The sequence below is a fragment of the Athene cunicularia genome (genome assembly GCF_003259725.1).
Source record: "Athene cunicularia isolate RWA chromosome 9 unlocalized genomic scaffold, athCun1 chr9_part1, whole genome shotgun sequence".
NCBI classification, from domain to species: domain Eukaryota; kingdom Metazoa; phylum Chordata; class Aves; order Strigiformes; family Strigidae; genus Athene; species Athene cunicularia.
In genome coordinates this window covers 12,478,436-12,493,629 of record NW_020799110.1, presented here as the reverse complement: position 1 = coordinate 12,493,629, position 15,194 = coordinate 12,478,436, and the positions used below count along the sequence as shown (strand labels likewise).

Genomic DNA, 15,194 nt, shown 5'->3' with positions numbered 1-15,194 from the left:
TTTAAGCACTGCCTTGCCAATGGCAGCTAGAGGATTTCCCAGCGACTGGATTATGCTGCTGTGATAAGTTTAGGCAAGAAATAGCTGCAAACTGTGATCTTACTGCTCTGAAGTGTGTCTCCAGTGTGCTTCTTCAGCTTCTCACTACGTGCCTGAGCTCCCCGGGAACGCCATACCCTGCTGCCAGCTGTGTGTGCGTGCATGAGCGATCACTGGCGAGAACAGTTCCCCCGATTCTGAAACCACCTTCAGCAATTTCCACACAAGGAAGCTGCAGAGAGATGTGGTGAGCACAGACCTGATGGAAGTGCTGTCTGTCCTGCTCCTGAACTCAGCTCATTTGGTCTTCCAGCAGTACCAGCCAGCATTTCCAGGGCAAAGAGACAACTTTACTGACTCCTACTCCTCTTCCCTCCCCAGCAACCTCCACTCTGCCCACAGACTGCAGAATCAAGATGGCTTGATCGAAAACCATAGATATGGCAAGTGAAACTGCAGAAGGGAGATGGTTACAGAAAAGATCCTAGAGTGCTGACAGGACAAGTAAAATGACCTTCCTCCAGCCTGACAGTTCAAATGTAATTATTCCAACAAATTATTTTCATGACTTAATATAACGCCTTGCAGCTTTCTAGCAAGGTTAATTAGATTCCTCAATTCAAAACCTATCTGCTCTTAACCAACTTTTAATATGCTGAAATCCAGTTTTCTAAATTCAAACTAATAAAAGTGATTAGCTGACAGCTATCTGGTATGTTACAATTACCACGGCATTTAGACCTCAGGCAGAAGATATTTAATGCAAATCAGAGTCAATGTCTCTGTCCATTTGTCCTTTTTCTGATTATTTGATCAATGTGTCATATGAATCTTGTAAAATCCACACTACCATGCTAAACAAATAAAGAACAAGGGCAGAGATATTGGTTGAGACAATCAACCAAAGTTGAAAGACTCTTTTTCTTCCTCCCACACCTAATTTGTTCTTTCCACATGAGCATGAAGTTACTGAAAGCACTGGCTGACAGCTCAAGTAGATGGGTATTTAGCTCTGACATAGCCAGAATTAGTACAAAACTCCTGGCCCGCACTGCCATATCAAAAAGTCTCATCGGCTATGACTCCAGGGACCATCTTCTCCTGGGAGTAGCTCGGGCTGGAACAAACCTAGGGGAATGAGGGCAGCCTACCTCTTTGATTTTATCCAACCATAAAAAGCAGGTGTGCTCCAAAACTGCTGGTTTTGTTTTATGTTTTTCTTAGTAGGCATATAATTAGTTGTGACTGTGTCTCCCAAATGGCTGCATGGGGCACAGCATGCTTAGAGAGCTGAGGAGTCGTCGAGCCCAACACATGGTTCTTCTGCACATCAATAATGTGAAGGCTGGACACTGTTTCAGAGATGACCTTCAGTAGCATAGACTCGGTGCAATTAGAAGATGTCAGGTGCACCTTGTAATTAAACATCACCTGCTTGAGGTAGGACTAGAGTGGTTGTTTGGTTTTCATCTTCCAGCTTGCATCATGATGATTATTCCACCTTTGATCATGCTATCATAAACAACACTGGCAAAAGTTCTGAATGCTCTGGAGCCTTTTTTCCATTTTCTCGTCTCCTGCTGAATTAAGAGTTATTGGCATGGCACTGGTCTGACCTCCTATTTGATCGCCAAAGTGATGACCTAACATTGAGGACTTCATGTCCCAACCCTTTGAGCTATGCCTCCCTTTTGGATGAAAAAACTTTGATGTACCACAGTCTGAAACACGACAGGGCTGTCTTAGAGATACAGTATTAGCCTGCAAAACCCAAGCATTTCAGTTTCATAAATACAAGTGCTAAACAAAACCAAAGCTCCACTTCAGGAAGCAATTTCTGAGCTGTGAGGAAAATTAATCACTAAAACAGCTTATCAGGGGTAGGTGGTTGACTCACCATTGCTTGAAGTCTTTAAGATAAGATTAGATTTTTTGTTTTTAAAGTAATGATTTAATCCTGTTTCTGGGAGAAACTGCAAGTAGAACATTAGGCAGTATAATGGCAAGGTCCTTGCTGACCTTGAAGCCTTTGAATCTCCAAGTTCTTTGTTCACCTGCCTACCTTCCTGGACTAGGAGGAGAACTGGGTGGGCTTTGGTCCATCAACCAGCTCCTGCCACTCACAGCTCTACATTAAGAAAATGACTGTAATCAAATCTCACGCTTCAGGGCTTCATCCATTTGCCTGAAGGTAGCAGGAAAAAAGTTTCTCTCTCTTGCCCGCCCACACTAATGGCTAAATACCTGTTATGTTTGTTTGGTTGTTTCTTTGCTTTTAAAACATCAGAGAGCGAGTACAAATGGATATGGGCAGAGATGAAGTCAAACACAGCAGCACAGAAAATGCTCTCCAGTTATCCTCTCTTCAGTTAGTCATCCTTGCTCACACCTAAGATCTCTGCCAGTCATCAACTCTGATGACTATCAATGTTTTTAGAGAAGACATTTTGTGAGGGTGAAGACCATAGAAGGAAGAAGGTACTGCTGGAGAATGGGGACTGATATCAACCCCATCTACAAGGGCAATGTTTGTTTGATGAGAACATTCTGACCTTCTCATGTAATCAGATCCTTGTCACTGCAAGATCCTTGTTTATTAGTGAAACCTTGGCCCCACCTGCTTTCTGATTAAAACTAACCACAAAAATTTCTTTAAGCCAAAAATGTTTTGGTCCAACCAAAATCTATAGTAAATAGAGCTATGGGGCAATCTAAATGAAGTTTTTAAGAAATGATGAAATAAAGGAAGATAAAGACCACAAAATGAATGGCCTATCCCAGTCTTTAACTCTACGAATTACAGCAGTTTGTTTTCTAACAACACTATCACCCAACCCTATAAGAAACTAAGCATACAGCCAAGATGCATCAAATATGCCCAAGGCTCTTGACTTCAATGCAGAGTTCAGAAGCTATGTCATCTGTGTTTTATATAAAGGCAAGATATATATTTTACGCCTATAGATGCTTGAGATAATTCTGTTCTAAACCACTCAAAAAGGAAATCAGCTGCTTATCTTTTTCCATGCAAGGAAGATGACATCATTATGAGTCAATCAATTGAGATTTGTCTTCCTCATACTCATCAGCCTGAGTTCTGGGCTAACGGGTCCCCGTGTAAAACCCACCTGATTGACTTGAAATGGATTTGCTTTTAATCTATGCCAGTATACAGAAAATTAAAATCCATGCCTTGATAGCAGACCATGTTTACACTGATGGGCTTTTTGCAGCTGCAGTGAGAAGAGATGGGCAGGTGGGCAAGACAGTGCAGAGCACCTGAATTCAGCCTGGTAACCTAGAAGCTGGGGACAGATGGTGTGAAAATGAACCAGTCACTGAAAAAATCAACTTTATAACCAGAAAGACTATTATAAACATACATCAAGTGAGCACGAGATTTATGCTGAAATTACAGAGGAATTCCTATGGATGATTACACTTCCAGCCCAAGCATAGAAAGCAAATCCATCAATACGAATGTCACTACATTAACAGCACAGCTGTCAGGCCTCCTCATTACCAAACCCGGTAAATACTGAAAGGGGCTACGGACACTTGTGATATGGCACTGCTCACCAAAGTAGTCATCAGAGGGAGGATTCTCCATGTCATACAGCATTTTCTTGGTCAGATGTTCCAGCTCATCCTCAGGCCTGAAGGCAGGAGTGCTTGATGCAGGTCCAGAGCTTGGATACCCACTCTGAAAAAGAAAGGACACACAGTCTGGGATGTGGTATAAAAGTGTTCACCCACAGTAAAAGGCTCTGTTGGCTGTTTGGTGTTGAAGTTCATTCCTTGTCTTATTTTTGCTTTTTTTAAAACCCAAGGGATTCATGCAAGTAAGCATCTCATTTAATGTAATGAAAATGGACTCCTAAAAACATCCAGTGAGGTGCTTTATATCCTCCTAGAATAAGAAGTATTCTGTGCCTCATAATTAGGTGTCTACTGGGTAGCACATAATAATAAATAAAGGAGAAAATTATTCCAAGGATAACTTGATACAAACATTTTCCAACACTGAAAAAGGCTTTGGAAGCATTTCAGTCTGGATTTGGCAAAAGCTTCCATCACTTAACAGCACAATATAAAAGATGCTAGAACAATCATTCCTACAGTGTATATGGACAAAGACAGATAATCCCAAGCTGCTAGTTATGTTCTCTTCCTGTTTATTTTGACACAAATCCTGCTGTTAACATTAGTGAGATCAGGAGCTGGTCCACAGATTTTTAGTATTAGGGATACAAAGGTTTTAGAAACTGAGACCTCTTGGCCTTCATATGCTAACAGCTGGCATACGGTATTTGCAGTCTGTCTCAGTGAGTCTTCTCCCTGGAAAACAGCAGAAGTGCAAGCATATTTCAAGAAGCACAGAAATAGCCTCATGCCTAGAAGTTTCTTAGAAGAAGCTAAGTTTGGTGTCCGTAATGAGAAACTCGGTCATTTCAGGATTAAAAAATGCTGACACCAGCTTTCCTTGTGCGCACGGCTTTCTTGAAAGACTTGCATGTGAAAACTAACTTATTTATGAAATGCAACATTTCAGTAAAGCTAGTGATTTCATTGATTAATTGCTGCCTTCATCAAGGTTTTGACCTCAGATATGGAACTTACGGGCCTTAGTCTATACGGAAGCATTTTTCCGTGCTCCATACCTACTTAAATGGGAAGAAAATGTAAAATCACTGGAGAAACAATACACTGGCCCCTTCTATCTGGCTTACAGAGACTACATCTGGCATGATGAATCGTTATTGAGCAAGTCATGTTCAACACAGAACAGCAGCTTTAAAGCACTGCAAGAGAATTAACTAAATGCTTTCATGCTTTTTTCTTTCAGGCAAGAAGGAGGTTTCGAATGAGACATCAATCAATGTAGAGAAGGTCTCAGAACAGCGCTTAGCAATAATACTTCAATCATCCACTCCCAGAAAACAAACACTTGCATGTTCCTGACCTTGTAACATTTATTTTTCTAGGGCCCATGCTAAGCTGTACACCATCACTCCCCTCGCTTGTTGACCTGATCTATCTCACAGGCGCTGCACCGTGAGCGCAGCAGATGACCGCACTCCCTGAAGTGCTGGATTCGCTGTGCACACACAATTTGGCAGTGGCACCCGTTGCCTGCCCACCAGTTGCTCTCTAACAGAGTAGCAGTAGTGCACAAGGGAGATGGGTGGCATGGTCCCCTGGAAGAAAGGGCACCTGGAATAAGTCCCAGGCTGGATGAATTTCCCTGGAGGGCTGTGTGAGGTCTATTTGCCATACCCTGACTGAGAATATAGATTAGACCTACCATACGTTCAGGTTTTCCCAGTGATGTGGTTTTTTTTCTGCTCAGGGATTTTTTTCTGAGCAATATTAAAGGATTTTGTGCACTTGCCCAGCATTTCTAGATGCCTATCAGTTGTTCTGAGGAAGCTGTTGAACATCTGGAAATCCTGGATACCCCCACACAGCTCAATACACTCTGTTGTACAAATGCAACCACATTCATGTGTTTGGGTTACCACAATTTATTTTTTCATCCGGGGAGATAGGCCTGTATGGTGCACAGGACTTGCATTTGCTTTCTAAGTCACGTAAGTGCCGTCTCTGTGGGATATATGCTTTTGGTGGGGATAAGGCCACTCATATGACTAGTAGTTTCAGAGCCAGGTACTTGACCCAGCACACCTAGATGCCCTTAGCCAGTGCTTTGTGGCTGTTTTTAGAAGGCTAGTTGACAACTATTTCATTAGGAATAATAAATAGCATAACCCTAAAAAAAAGGTTTATTAATAAGCCAATTAAAGGTGCCAAATGTAAAGCATTTAATCTTGGAACAACCTATTTTTTCCCTTTGCTCTCTTGTTCCTAAGAGCTGATCATGAATCTTGCCTGAACATATATTTTAACACAGCAAGTGCAGCCAAGGATTTATTAGCTTGAGAAATCAAGCTGGCAAATGAGCCTCTTAAAATATTACTCCATCTATTGCACCTATTTCAGTTTCCATGCAGAAAGGAATGACCATTGATAGCCCATCAATCGGGACTCCCTCCTTAGACTTTGCAGAGAAGACAGTATGGCCCAAAGCTGATGATGGACCCCATCCCTCTATCTCCCCTGTTAGCAGTCACCAGTTCAGCACAAATGCATGGAAGTACCATGCTCTGGCATTTCTGCTGAGCTCTGTTCACACATAACCTTAAACACTGCTTTTACTCTTGGACCGAAAGAGAGGGCACAAGATGCTATCTGTTCACAGAAGAGGGAAGCAAGGTGTGTGGAGCTGAAGTGATTTGCCCATCATCACACATGGGCTCTAAGGCAAAGACAACACCTGCAGCCAGGCTGTGGCGAGCCCCACACCTTCAGCCTTGCACACAGCCTGCTGGGGCTGGACTCAGCATTGCAGACCTGCACCGGCCACTCTCTGACCCAAAGCCACCGCATCTGCAGGCCACCACCAGCCAGGGTTCAGCAGGACACCCTGGGCAGGCGGTGTATGAAGCCTCTCCTTCTCTTCCACACTGGCTTCCCATACCTCATGATGTGACTGGGGGCCCACTCATGACTGTTTCACTAAGGGCTTGGGCTGTGCCATTTAAAATTTAAAAAGACAAAAATCTGCAGATTTTCAGTTCTGTCTTCCTCTGGTTTTGGAGGCCACATTGCCTTGTACACACAATAAATAGGCTGCTCTCGTATTTTATCTACAGTGCACTTTTAAAAACCAGGCAGATTACTTATCCAGTACCCAATGTCAGCAAAAATAACAAATACCAACCGCAATGTTATGAGACGCTTTAACTTATTTTGACTAAAATGCTATGCCTTTTTGACCAACATTTAAGCAGTGCTAGGCACATCTTTTTCCTCCTTGCATGGCACATGCTGACTGTGTGCCTCCAGGAAAATGCATTTCATGCATATGAACGTGCTGTTGAGTTTTCTGGGACACGCACGCACACAAACATAGAGAGAAAAGTGTATCCTTAGTCCAATCTAAAATGCTTGTTTCAGCAAAACAGTTTCCTTCCTCCTTCTTTGTTAGGTCAGGGTAAAAATATAACTCTGGCTTTCCTTACAAAACAAAGTGTGGTGTTGTTGTTTATTAAACTTCCTCTATTTTCTCCTGATCTGTACAATGATCAAGGCTGCCTAGAAATCCAATTTGCTGTCTAATCTACCACAGCTATCTTCATGCATTCTCTGTTCTCCATGATGCCTCAACGCACACAAATAAATATTTCCTTAGCTAGGCACAGCTCAAAGCTGGGGTCTGTGTCAAATTGCAACATGGTCTCCCAAATTCCCTCAGCACCACTCTGTCTGGCTAACCACAGCAACATCAGGGATGATAAACCGACCCACGAAAATGTAAAAGTGCCTTTGTCAACAAAAAGCCTGCAGGAGGGACCACACTTTGGGAGCTGAAGCACCTTAGTCCAAGCTTTGCTACTACCATCAAATAACCAAACAATCTCAGGGAAAAGCATGACGATTGCAGTTGCATGTGCAGATGCAAATGCATTCATGAATAAACACTGTCCTTCATGCTTAGTTAATAGGAAGTTTAGGAAAATACCAGCATTCCCAGGGTTAAACCTCATGGCAAAAAATATCTTCATGCTACAAATGAAAGCGAGTTAATTGCTTGTGCTACTCTCAAAGTGCTGCAACAACAGCTGGCTATCTTCCTCATTAAAGTTCAGTTCCTAAAAAGCCAGGTCAAAAGAAGCAGTGGTGTGGAATCACTGCATAATTATTCTGGTACACGAAGTTGATACTTGTTTCAGTGCTTCTCTGGCGCATGTTTTCTACTCCAGACCTCAGTGGTAATCAGTTGTGTCTGATGCAATGGCTACCCAAAAAAGGAAGATCTGCAGTTAGTGTGGTCTGTTCGCCAGCATGAACCTTCCCCATCCACATATACATTTTTACCTCAATAGGTAAAAACCACCACACAAAATCTGCAAAGGCATCTGAAGATGATGCCGGGATGAATGCACCATCATTCCGAGTGCACTGTACGTGGTCATTTTTCTTGTCCGTTTGCAAATGTTGTAGAAGAATCTTCTTCTCTCTGAGAGAAAATAACTTCAATTATGTGTTCCCAATTACAGAAACGTGGAAATTATCTTCTTTTCAGAAGGTAGAATTAGCCCAATTTGGAATTGAAAGGCAGCCAGAAACATCTTTCACTGATACTTACTTTCCCTTTCATTTTTTTTTTCTTCTTGTTCATCTGCATAAAGTTAGCACTTTCCTTTCACTTCACTCACCAAAACTGATCATCAGTTAAATAAACAGTTAAACAGCATTGCAGCACATTTTTTATTCAATGGCCTGACAAAGACCATACTTTTTCATTTAAGTTACTGACTGTCCAAAACAATCACAAACTTTCAGAGCAAAGAATCCAGCATGGTGCCACATCTCTCATGAGTTGCACTCCCAAAGAAATATCAAGATTGCCTGCAGCTGTAATTCAGTTTATAATTAAGGCCAACTGATCTCTCTTACAGAGGAGATACACTGGAAAAAAATTTTAATTTTTGATTTATTTTCCCAGTGAAAAGTTACAGCTGCCAGAGTACATAAAGATTCCTGAAAAGACAACTCTGCCTTGAACCCTTCCAACATGCACGTTCCTGGGTTTACTCCTGGTTGGAGAACAATTCATCAAGATCCTTTGAAGAAGCTGCCCTGCATGAGGAGGTACCCACTGACAGCCAGTGACCTGCCACCAGCACTTGTCGTTGGGCAGGCAGGAGCGCAGTCTCTGCTGGGACATGACCGAGAAGGACAAGCCATCAGTCCCCCCGCTGCCTACCTGCCCTGCACCGCTTCCCGCAGCAAACCAGCAACACGGAACAGGCAGTTCTGGCAGCACAGCCCTCATTTGTTAAACACTGGTTTGCTTTGAAACAGGACAGTTTTGTAACTACTTCAATGCTCTAGAGGATATTTTTCTTTATTTTTAAACTTCATTATTGTAACTCTATCCTCACATAGCTACCCATGCACATTCCCAGCCCTATTCTAATCCTGCTGAGCTCTTCATTTCAACGATCTCTTGTGACAGTATGTTACACAGAATTTGAGCAATAATAATAATAATAATAATAATAATAATAATAATAATAATTTAAAAATTGGTTTTTTCCTCTGTTTTAACTTCACAGCCTGCAATTTTGCCCAAATATCTTTTTCTTACAACGTGAAACTGGGATGCAGACAGGTGGAAGAGGAGCTATCTTGTTTGATAGTTTTAAAAGGAAGACAATAGAGTCAGAATGCAAAATCATTAAATAGCTGAGAAATTCCCAGGACTTCTGAAAATCAGGCTGCTCATGCAGATGCCTGTTTTGACTCTCTGGAGACCAGCTTTTAGCTTATAGTCATGAAAACAAAATCTTGGTCTCTGTGTATTGATACTGAATTCAATAGGATCACCGTACACGTACCCTAATTACTCTGTAAAATGGGTTTAGCAATATTTCTCTCTTAATTAATCAGTGCCTGCAAAGCTCTCCAAGCTTCTGCAATGTAAGTGACTACACAGCGACAGTGTTTTATTAGTCATCAAGCACAGTAATAAATGAGCATGACTGTTTTGTCCTTGGATTGTCTGTATTCTATTATATGCAAACAGATTAAGTAGCTTTTCTTGCTATTCTTCACGTTCTCACTAATGTTTTGAATCTGGAGGGCTGGTTATTTTTGTTAGGTGTTTTAAAAGTTGGATAATCTGGAAACACCAGTATCTGCTGCTTGCTTCTGCACTGAGCACAATCACATTAAATGACAGCTTCCACTTCTATGATGGAGAGTTGTTGTTTCTGCTAGGCACTGTAGTTTGTTTATATATTCAGGGTTAACAGGAGATGAGCTACATTTTTATGGAGCAACACTGGCCATTTCTCATTAGAAAAAGCAAACCAAACAGATCTCCAAGTAATAAATATTTGACATGTTATCTCAGGAAACAGTATATTTAAACTGTATTTCAAATAAGAATACCTATAAAATACTACATTTTAATGTCCCATTGCTGCTTAAATGTATATACAGAAAGAAGTGCAGTAGTGCCTGATCTTGCCTGGGGCATCTTGGCCCTATCATTATACAAATACACTTTACTAGTCAAGGCTTATCTCATATGAAAAGGGGAGAGGGCTGTTTTGGTTTGTGTTTTCCTATTAACCCCACTTTGGTAACAGACATTTCAGGCACTTTTTTAAAAAGCCAGGAGCTCAAGGTACAAGCTGGATAGTACTACTGAGGAGAATGAGGCATCACCATTATACCAATATACAGACAAAGAGATTGCACCATTTTAGTCCTATGTTTTTGGCTGGAAGAGCTTGGTCTGCTTCATAAAATTACATCAGGTCTTATGCTTACTCGTCAATTTGTTTCAACATTGAAGGCTTTATTCTGATCTAAGCTGCTCTACTTTCCACATCTCTCTGGGCTCAGAGTCAAGAGCTCTCTTACTTCCATGCATCATCACTAGCAGTAAAGACCCTATAGGATGTATATCAACTCCTCTCCTCATTATGTCATAATACTGTAGGCTTCCAGGGCTGCCTTCAAAGTATTAATTAATTAAGCATTATATTTACTGCTATCAGCAGGTCAAAATCTGCATTTCAGAGCAGGAGCCATAGGCATCCATAGATGAGAGTCTCAAAGCCTTAGTCCCGAGCTGTGTAGGGAAGTGCTGCAGATGGGTTTGAATTTGCTTCTTGTCACCTTGGCTATACTTCTTGGGGTACACAGTGCCACCTAGGTCTTCTTGCTTGAGGAGATGATGAGCCTCAGGACCTGTACAGAGCTCCCTTGTATAAATACAAGGTAGCACTACTGAAAGACATCAAGCTGTGAGGGACCCTGGTCACAGCAAGTGGCACTCCAAGACGGGGGGTTCATGGTCTCCTCACATACCAAGCTGCATCCTCATCTTACAGGACAAGCACAGGGGCACACCTAATAAAAATGTGAATGCTCCAAAATTCATACTGATGAAAATAGAAGTGTTTGCTCACACAGTACACAACTAGCCCGGGCAATTCATTGCCACAGTAAAACCACTGACAAAATGTTCTCTCCTTCCAAAACCTACCCTTCCAGAAGCACCCCCAAGCCACAACAAAATAATAGCCTTATTCTTTTTTTTCTTTTGCAAAACACTTCAACAAAGGCAGACCTTCACCATTTTCACAGACAACGAAAAACACTGAATGATGGGCTTACACCCATCTCTGGTGCAGTGCCTTCTCTGGCAGACCACAGCAACAAGGGAGCTCACCGCCATTCACTCTGCGGTGCTGGGGTTGGACTGGGTGTTTGTGCAATGAGCACCACCTGCCCCGCGGTTCAGGTTCATCGCCTATTGAAAAAATAGGCCGTCCCAGCTGCAGTGCCTTATCAGGTAACAAAAACAGAAGTGCTGGGGCATCACTTGTTTCAAAAGAAAAATAAATCTCACATTTTTAATGGTACTAATTTTGCATGTGAAACTTGCATTCATACTGTATTAACAGTTTAAATATAGCTTTCTTGCCAGATGCCTGAATATGCTAGAAAAGATACTTTAAAATATGCAAATTGGGTTTCTGTTTTAATACACAAAGAAACTTAAAATCACATCACTTTCCATCATCAAGACAGGTTTCAATCTAAGCTTTTTTCATGTGAAAACTGTAACAGCAAACAAATGGTTAACCAAATGTGTTTAACCCACTATCTCTAGTCTCACTTTTAGTCAAGGGTGACATGGGCCATTACACTTCCCAGGACACCAGTGACTTAAATGAAGACTACATATTTTGCTTAACATTAAGAGATTATATATATAAATTACAGTAAAAAAAGCTTCTCAGACTGGAGTGGGTACTTGGTTAAGAATCCATAGTATTGGAGGGCAGGATCCCTGAGTTTTATTCTCAGAAATATTCTTACCCAGTCTGATCCTGCACCCTGCTGTTATAAATGGTGTGCATAATGCTTGGCTGTCTCAAGAGAGTTTGAGAGTCTCAATGAACTCTTGATTACAAAATGCTTTGAGATCCTTGAATGAAAGATGCTGAATGAGTACAAATTATGACTATTATTAATTATCTTTGCTAGCCAAAATTGTGCCTCCTTTCACTCACGTGTGCCTACATTTTGTCTTTCAGGATTATAACATCTTCACAAAACAAACACTGGTCTCCCAACATGCCCCTCAGTGGTCTTATTGTATAAATAAAAAGGGATAAGAATAATATTAGTGAAAACAATAGTGTAGCAAAAGCAAATTACATTCCTGTTGGACTCAGAAATGTCTTCCTTATCTCAAGACTGGAAGATTGCTCCATTTTATTCATATTCTGATCCCCAAATCACCTGTTCCTTTTCTCTCATGTGTGGCTGCTTTAGCTCTAAGAGCTTTGCTGGTTTTCTTTTAGCTTTGCACAGGCCACGTTTCTTGAAGCAGTTACCGGAGGGTCCCAACCCCTTCTAACAAAATGAGTAAAAGTTCCTTTGGACAGTGGGTAGGGAGCTCTGAGCACATCAGCACATCTGAGTACGATCCTTCGTTTGACTTTCAGTCTCTCAGGTGACTGAGTCAGGGGAAAGGAGGCAGAAACTCAACAGACAGTCCAGGCATCTGGATTCTGCCAGGTCATCTACTGTGCTCAGCCCTCAGCTGAGGTGTACTTCAAGGATGACAACAAATTTTCAAAATGACACCTTTTCTAGTGATGCAATAGAAAAGAGAATTTGATAATAATAATAGTTAGATTGGTACCCTTCAAATTCAGAGGGAGAGCTCATTTGCTTGCACCTCAACAACTTGTGGTGAAAGATTATAAGAGTATTAAAAGGGTACTGGCACAGCTCAAGACAATATAGTAAGCAGCAAAGATCAGAGTTCATCCTCTGATTTCTGCCTCAATTAGAGTGTCTCTATATTTTAGATTATCTATATGATGGCTTTGTTGCTGAATTGCTTTATACATCTTCATGAGACTGAAGCTTTACTGCATTTTAAAGAATTAATTCTCCTCATGAAGAGCCCTCTGCAGGTATCTCTAGGTCACCTGAATCTCAGCTCAGCGATCTAACATCATGTCAAGTAACATTTGCAAAGATGTGTTATTAAATTCATGAGGAACAATTGCCCAGAACGTCACTGTTGAGGCTTACTGCAGCTCGTACGTATCACTTCTACCAGCAAGCCCTGGCCTCTCTGTTATCTCCAGCCCAAGCGAGGACAATAGACTTTTCAAAAAATTAACAGACTGGAGTTGATCATAATGACTGGTGATTAAAAACTTAAAGACCCCTCTCGCCTCTTGTGAAATGGAGGTGTCCACCAAAAGCAGGCAGTTTGCTTGCAGACCTAATGCTACTCGCCCACATTAGAGTCTGGGAAAGTGTTTGGCATCAAGCGTGTGGTGCAGCCCACATCCACAAGGCATTGGCTGTACTTGCAGGTGCTACTATGATGATGAGCACTGTCAGGCAGAGGATACGACATACTGGCAGTAAGGAAAAAGGTGGTGAAATTAAACAATGTCATCAGGAGCAGAGGGAGTAATACACAAGAAAAGAAGGAGGATGTCATCTTGGTAGCCTAAGCACTGCTGCTTTAGAAGGAACTTGGACATATTTCACTATCAATTACCTCAGGATAATCAGAAATAGTATTTTCAGAACAAAGCAGTGAAAAATTCTATAGTGCACTTGGGTGAAAAAGCCAGGGTAAATGCCCGTCATCTAGACTATCATTTATTTCACCAATGTACTTATGAAAATGATCCCTCATTTGGCTCACAGCAGTAGAAATTTCTCAACAAAGTCATAATTCTCCTGCAATACAGTCCAGGGCTGTTAAGTATTACTCAGAAAAAGCTCCAAGTCTCCCCTGAAACATTGTCCCTGCTCAGGAATTTCCCACAATCAGAGGGAAGTGGGAGCTGAGAAAAGGGCAGCAAGAGATGAGGAATGATTTTGCCTCAGAGAGGACCCAGCACATCCCATCTGGTAGCCAAATCATGGCAGGGAGTCAAAGAATCAGGGGTTATGGGCTATTGAAAAATGCTGCAGGAAGTTTCACCGTGACTATTCAATATTCCGAGGGTTTCAATCTTCTCCTTGCAACCTGCTGGAACAGAAGATCTGAGTTGGCTGTGCTACTAGTCATGGCAGCTGTGGATGCTACTCATCCTGCTTTCGGAGAGGGCAAGAGGAGATGGCCCTCAGAGAAGAGCCACAGGAGCAGGGAGGCCAAGGTCAGATCTGGAATGAGGGCTCCAGCAACATAGGGAAGGAGCCAGGGGAAAGAGCAAATTAGCCTTTTCCAACACAGATATAACAATTAAAAAAGGCAGAAATACAAAGGCAAGAGAGAAATGCTTGTCAGGAAGAGGGAAAGACCAGTCAGAAGGTAGTGTGCAGTCAGGGATTTGAGACAGAGCCCAGCATCAGGGAAGAGGATGGAACGGGGCACAGAGGAAGAAGAATAAAGTGCAACCTGGCTAGGAGCTTCCAGAGCTGGCAAGAGCCCATGGAGAGAGGACTTTGTGCACCCACCGCATGAAGAAGAGCAGCTTAGGGAAGATTAATGTGCAAATAAACAGGATGAAATGGAAGGATGGACTAACAGCATCTTCAGAGCAGGGACAAGCAGAAAAGCAAGAGCAAATGAGAGGTTTCAGCATCAGCTGATTTTACTGAATCATCTCGCTTTTACAAGAACTATCTAATGCTAACCAAAACCCACCAGCTTCAGACGATGGAAAACATTAGATACTTCCGGACACATGTGCATGGATGCTTTTGCTGGGGCATCAGGGAGGGTGGGCACCCAGAGCAGACCACTACACCCCCAGTCTCACTTGATTCCCACATGGAAGGGTTATGTGGTGTTCAAATGTCACACGCTCCCCCCCTTCCGCTTCCTCTGCTGCATCTAGTATGTGATCTTATGTCCATCACAGGCAAGCTTTCAAGCCAAACGGAGAACTATTTTGTGGTCATGATGCACCAGATGATAAGTGCATAGGTTCTTGTGCTGTGGGGTCTGTGCTGTGTACTGCAGAAGTATCTGTGGTCTCCAACCAAATGAGGTTAGGAATAAAGAACAAGGAGAAGAAATTCCCTGC

General features: G+C 42.1%; 1 protein-coding gene across 1 annotated transcript in view; it reads right to left on the bottom strand.

Moving 5' to 3' along the window:
• The window catches only part of LPP (LIM domain containing preferred translocation partner in lipoma), a 305,874-nt gene that overhangs the window by 66,622 nt on the left and 224,058 nt on the right, over positions 1 to 15,194 (bottom strand). Inside the window, exon 9 of the mRNA XM_026854985.1 lies at positions 3,619 to 3,742. Within this exon, the coding sequence (XP_026710786.1) occupies positions 3,619 to 3,742 (124 nt within the window). The remainder of the gene's footprint in view (positions 1 to 3,618; positions 3,743 to 15,194) is intronic.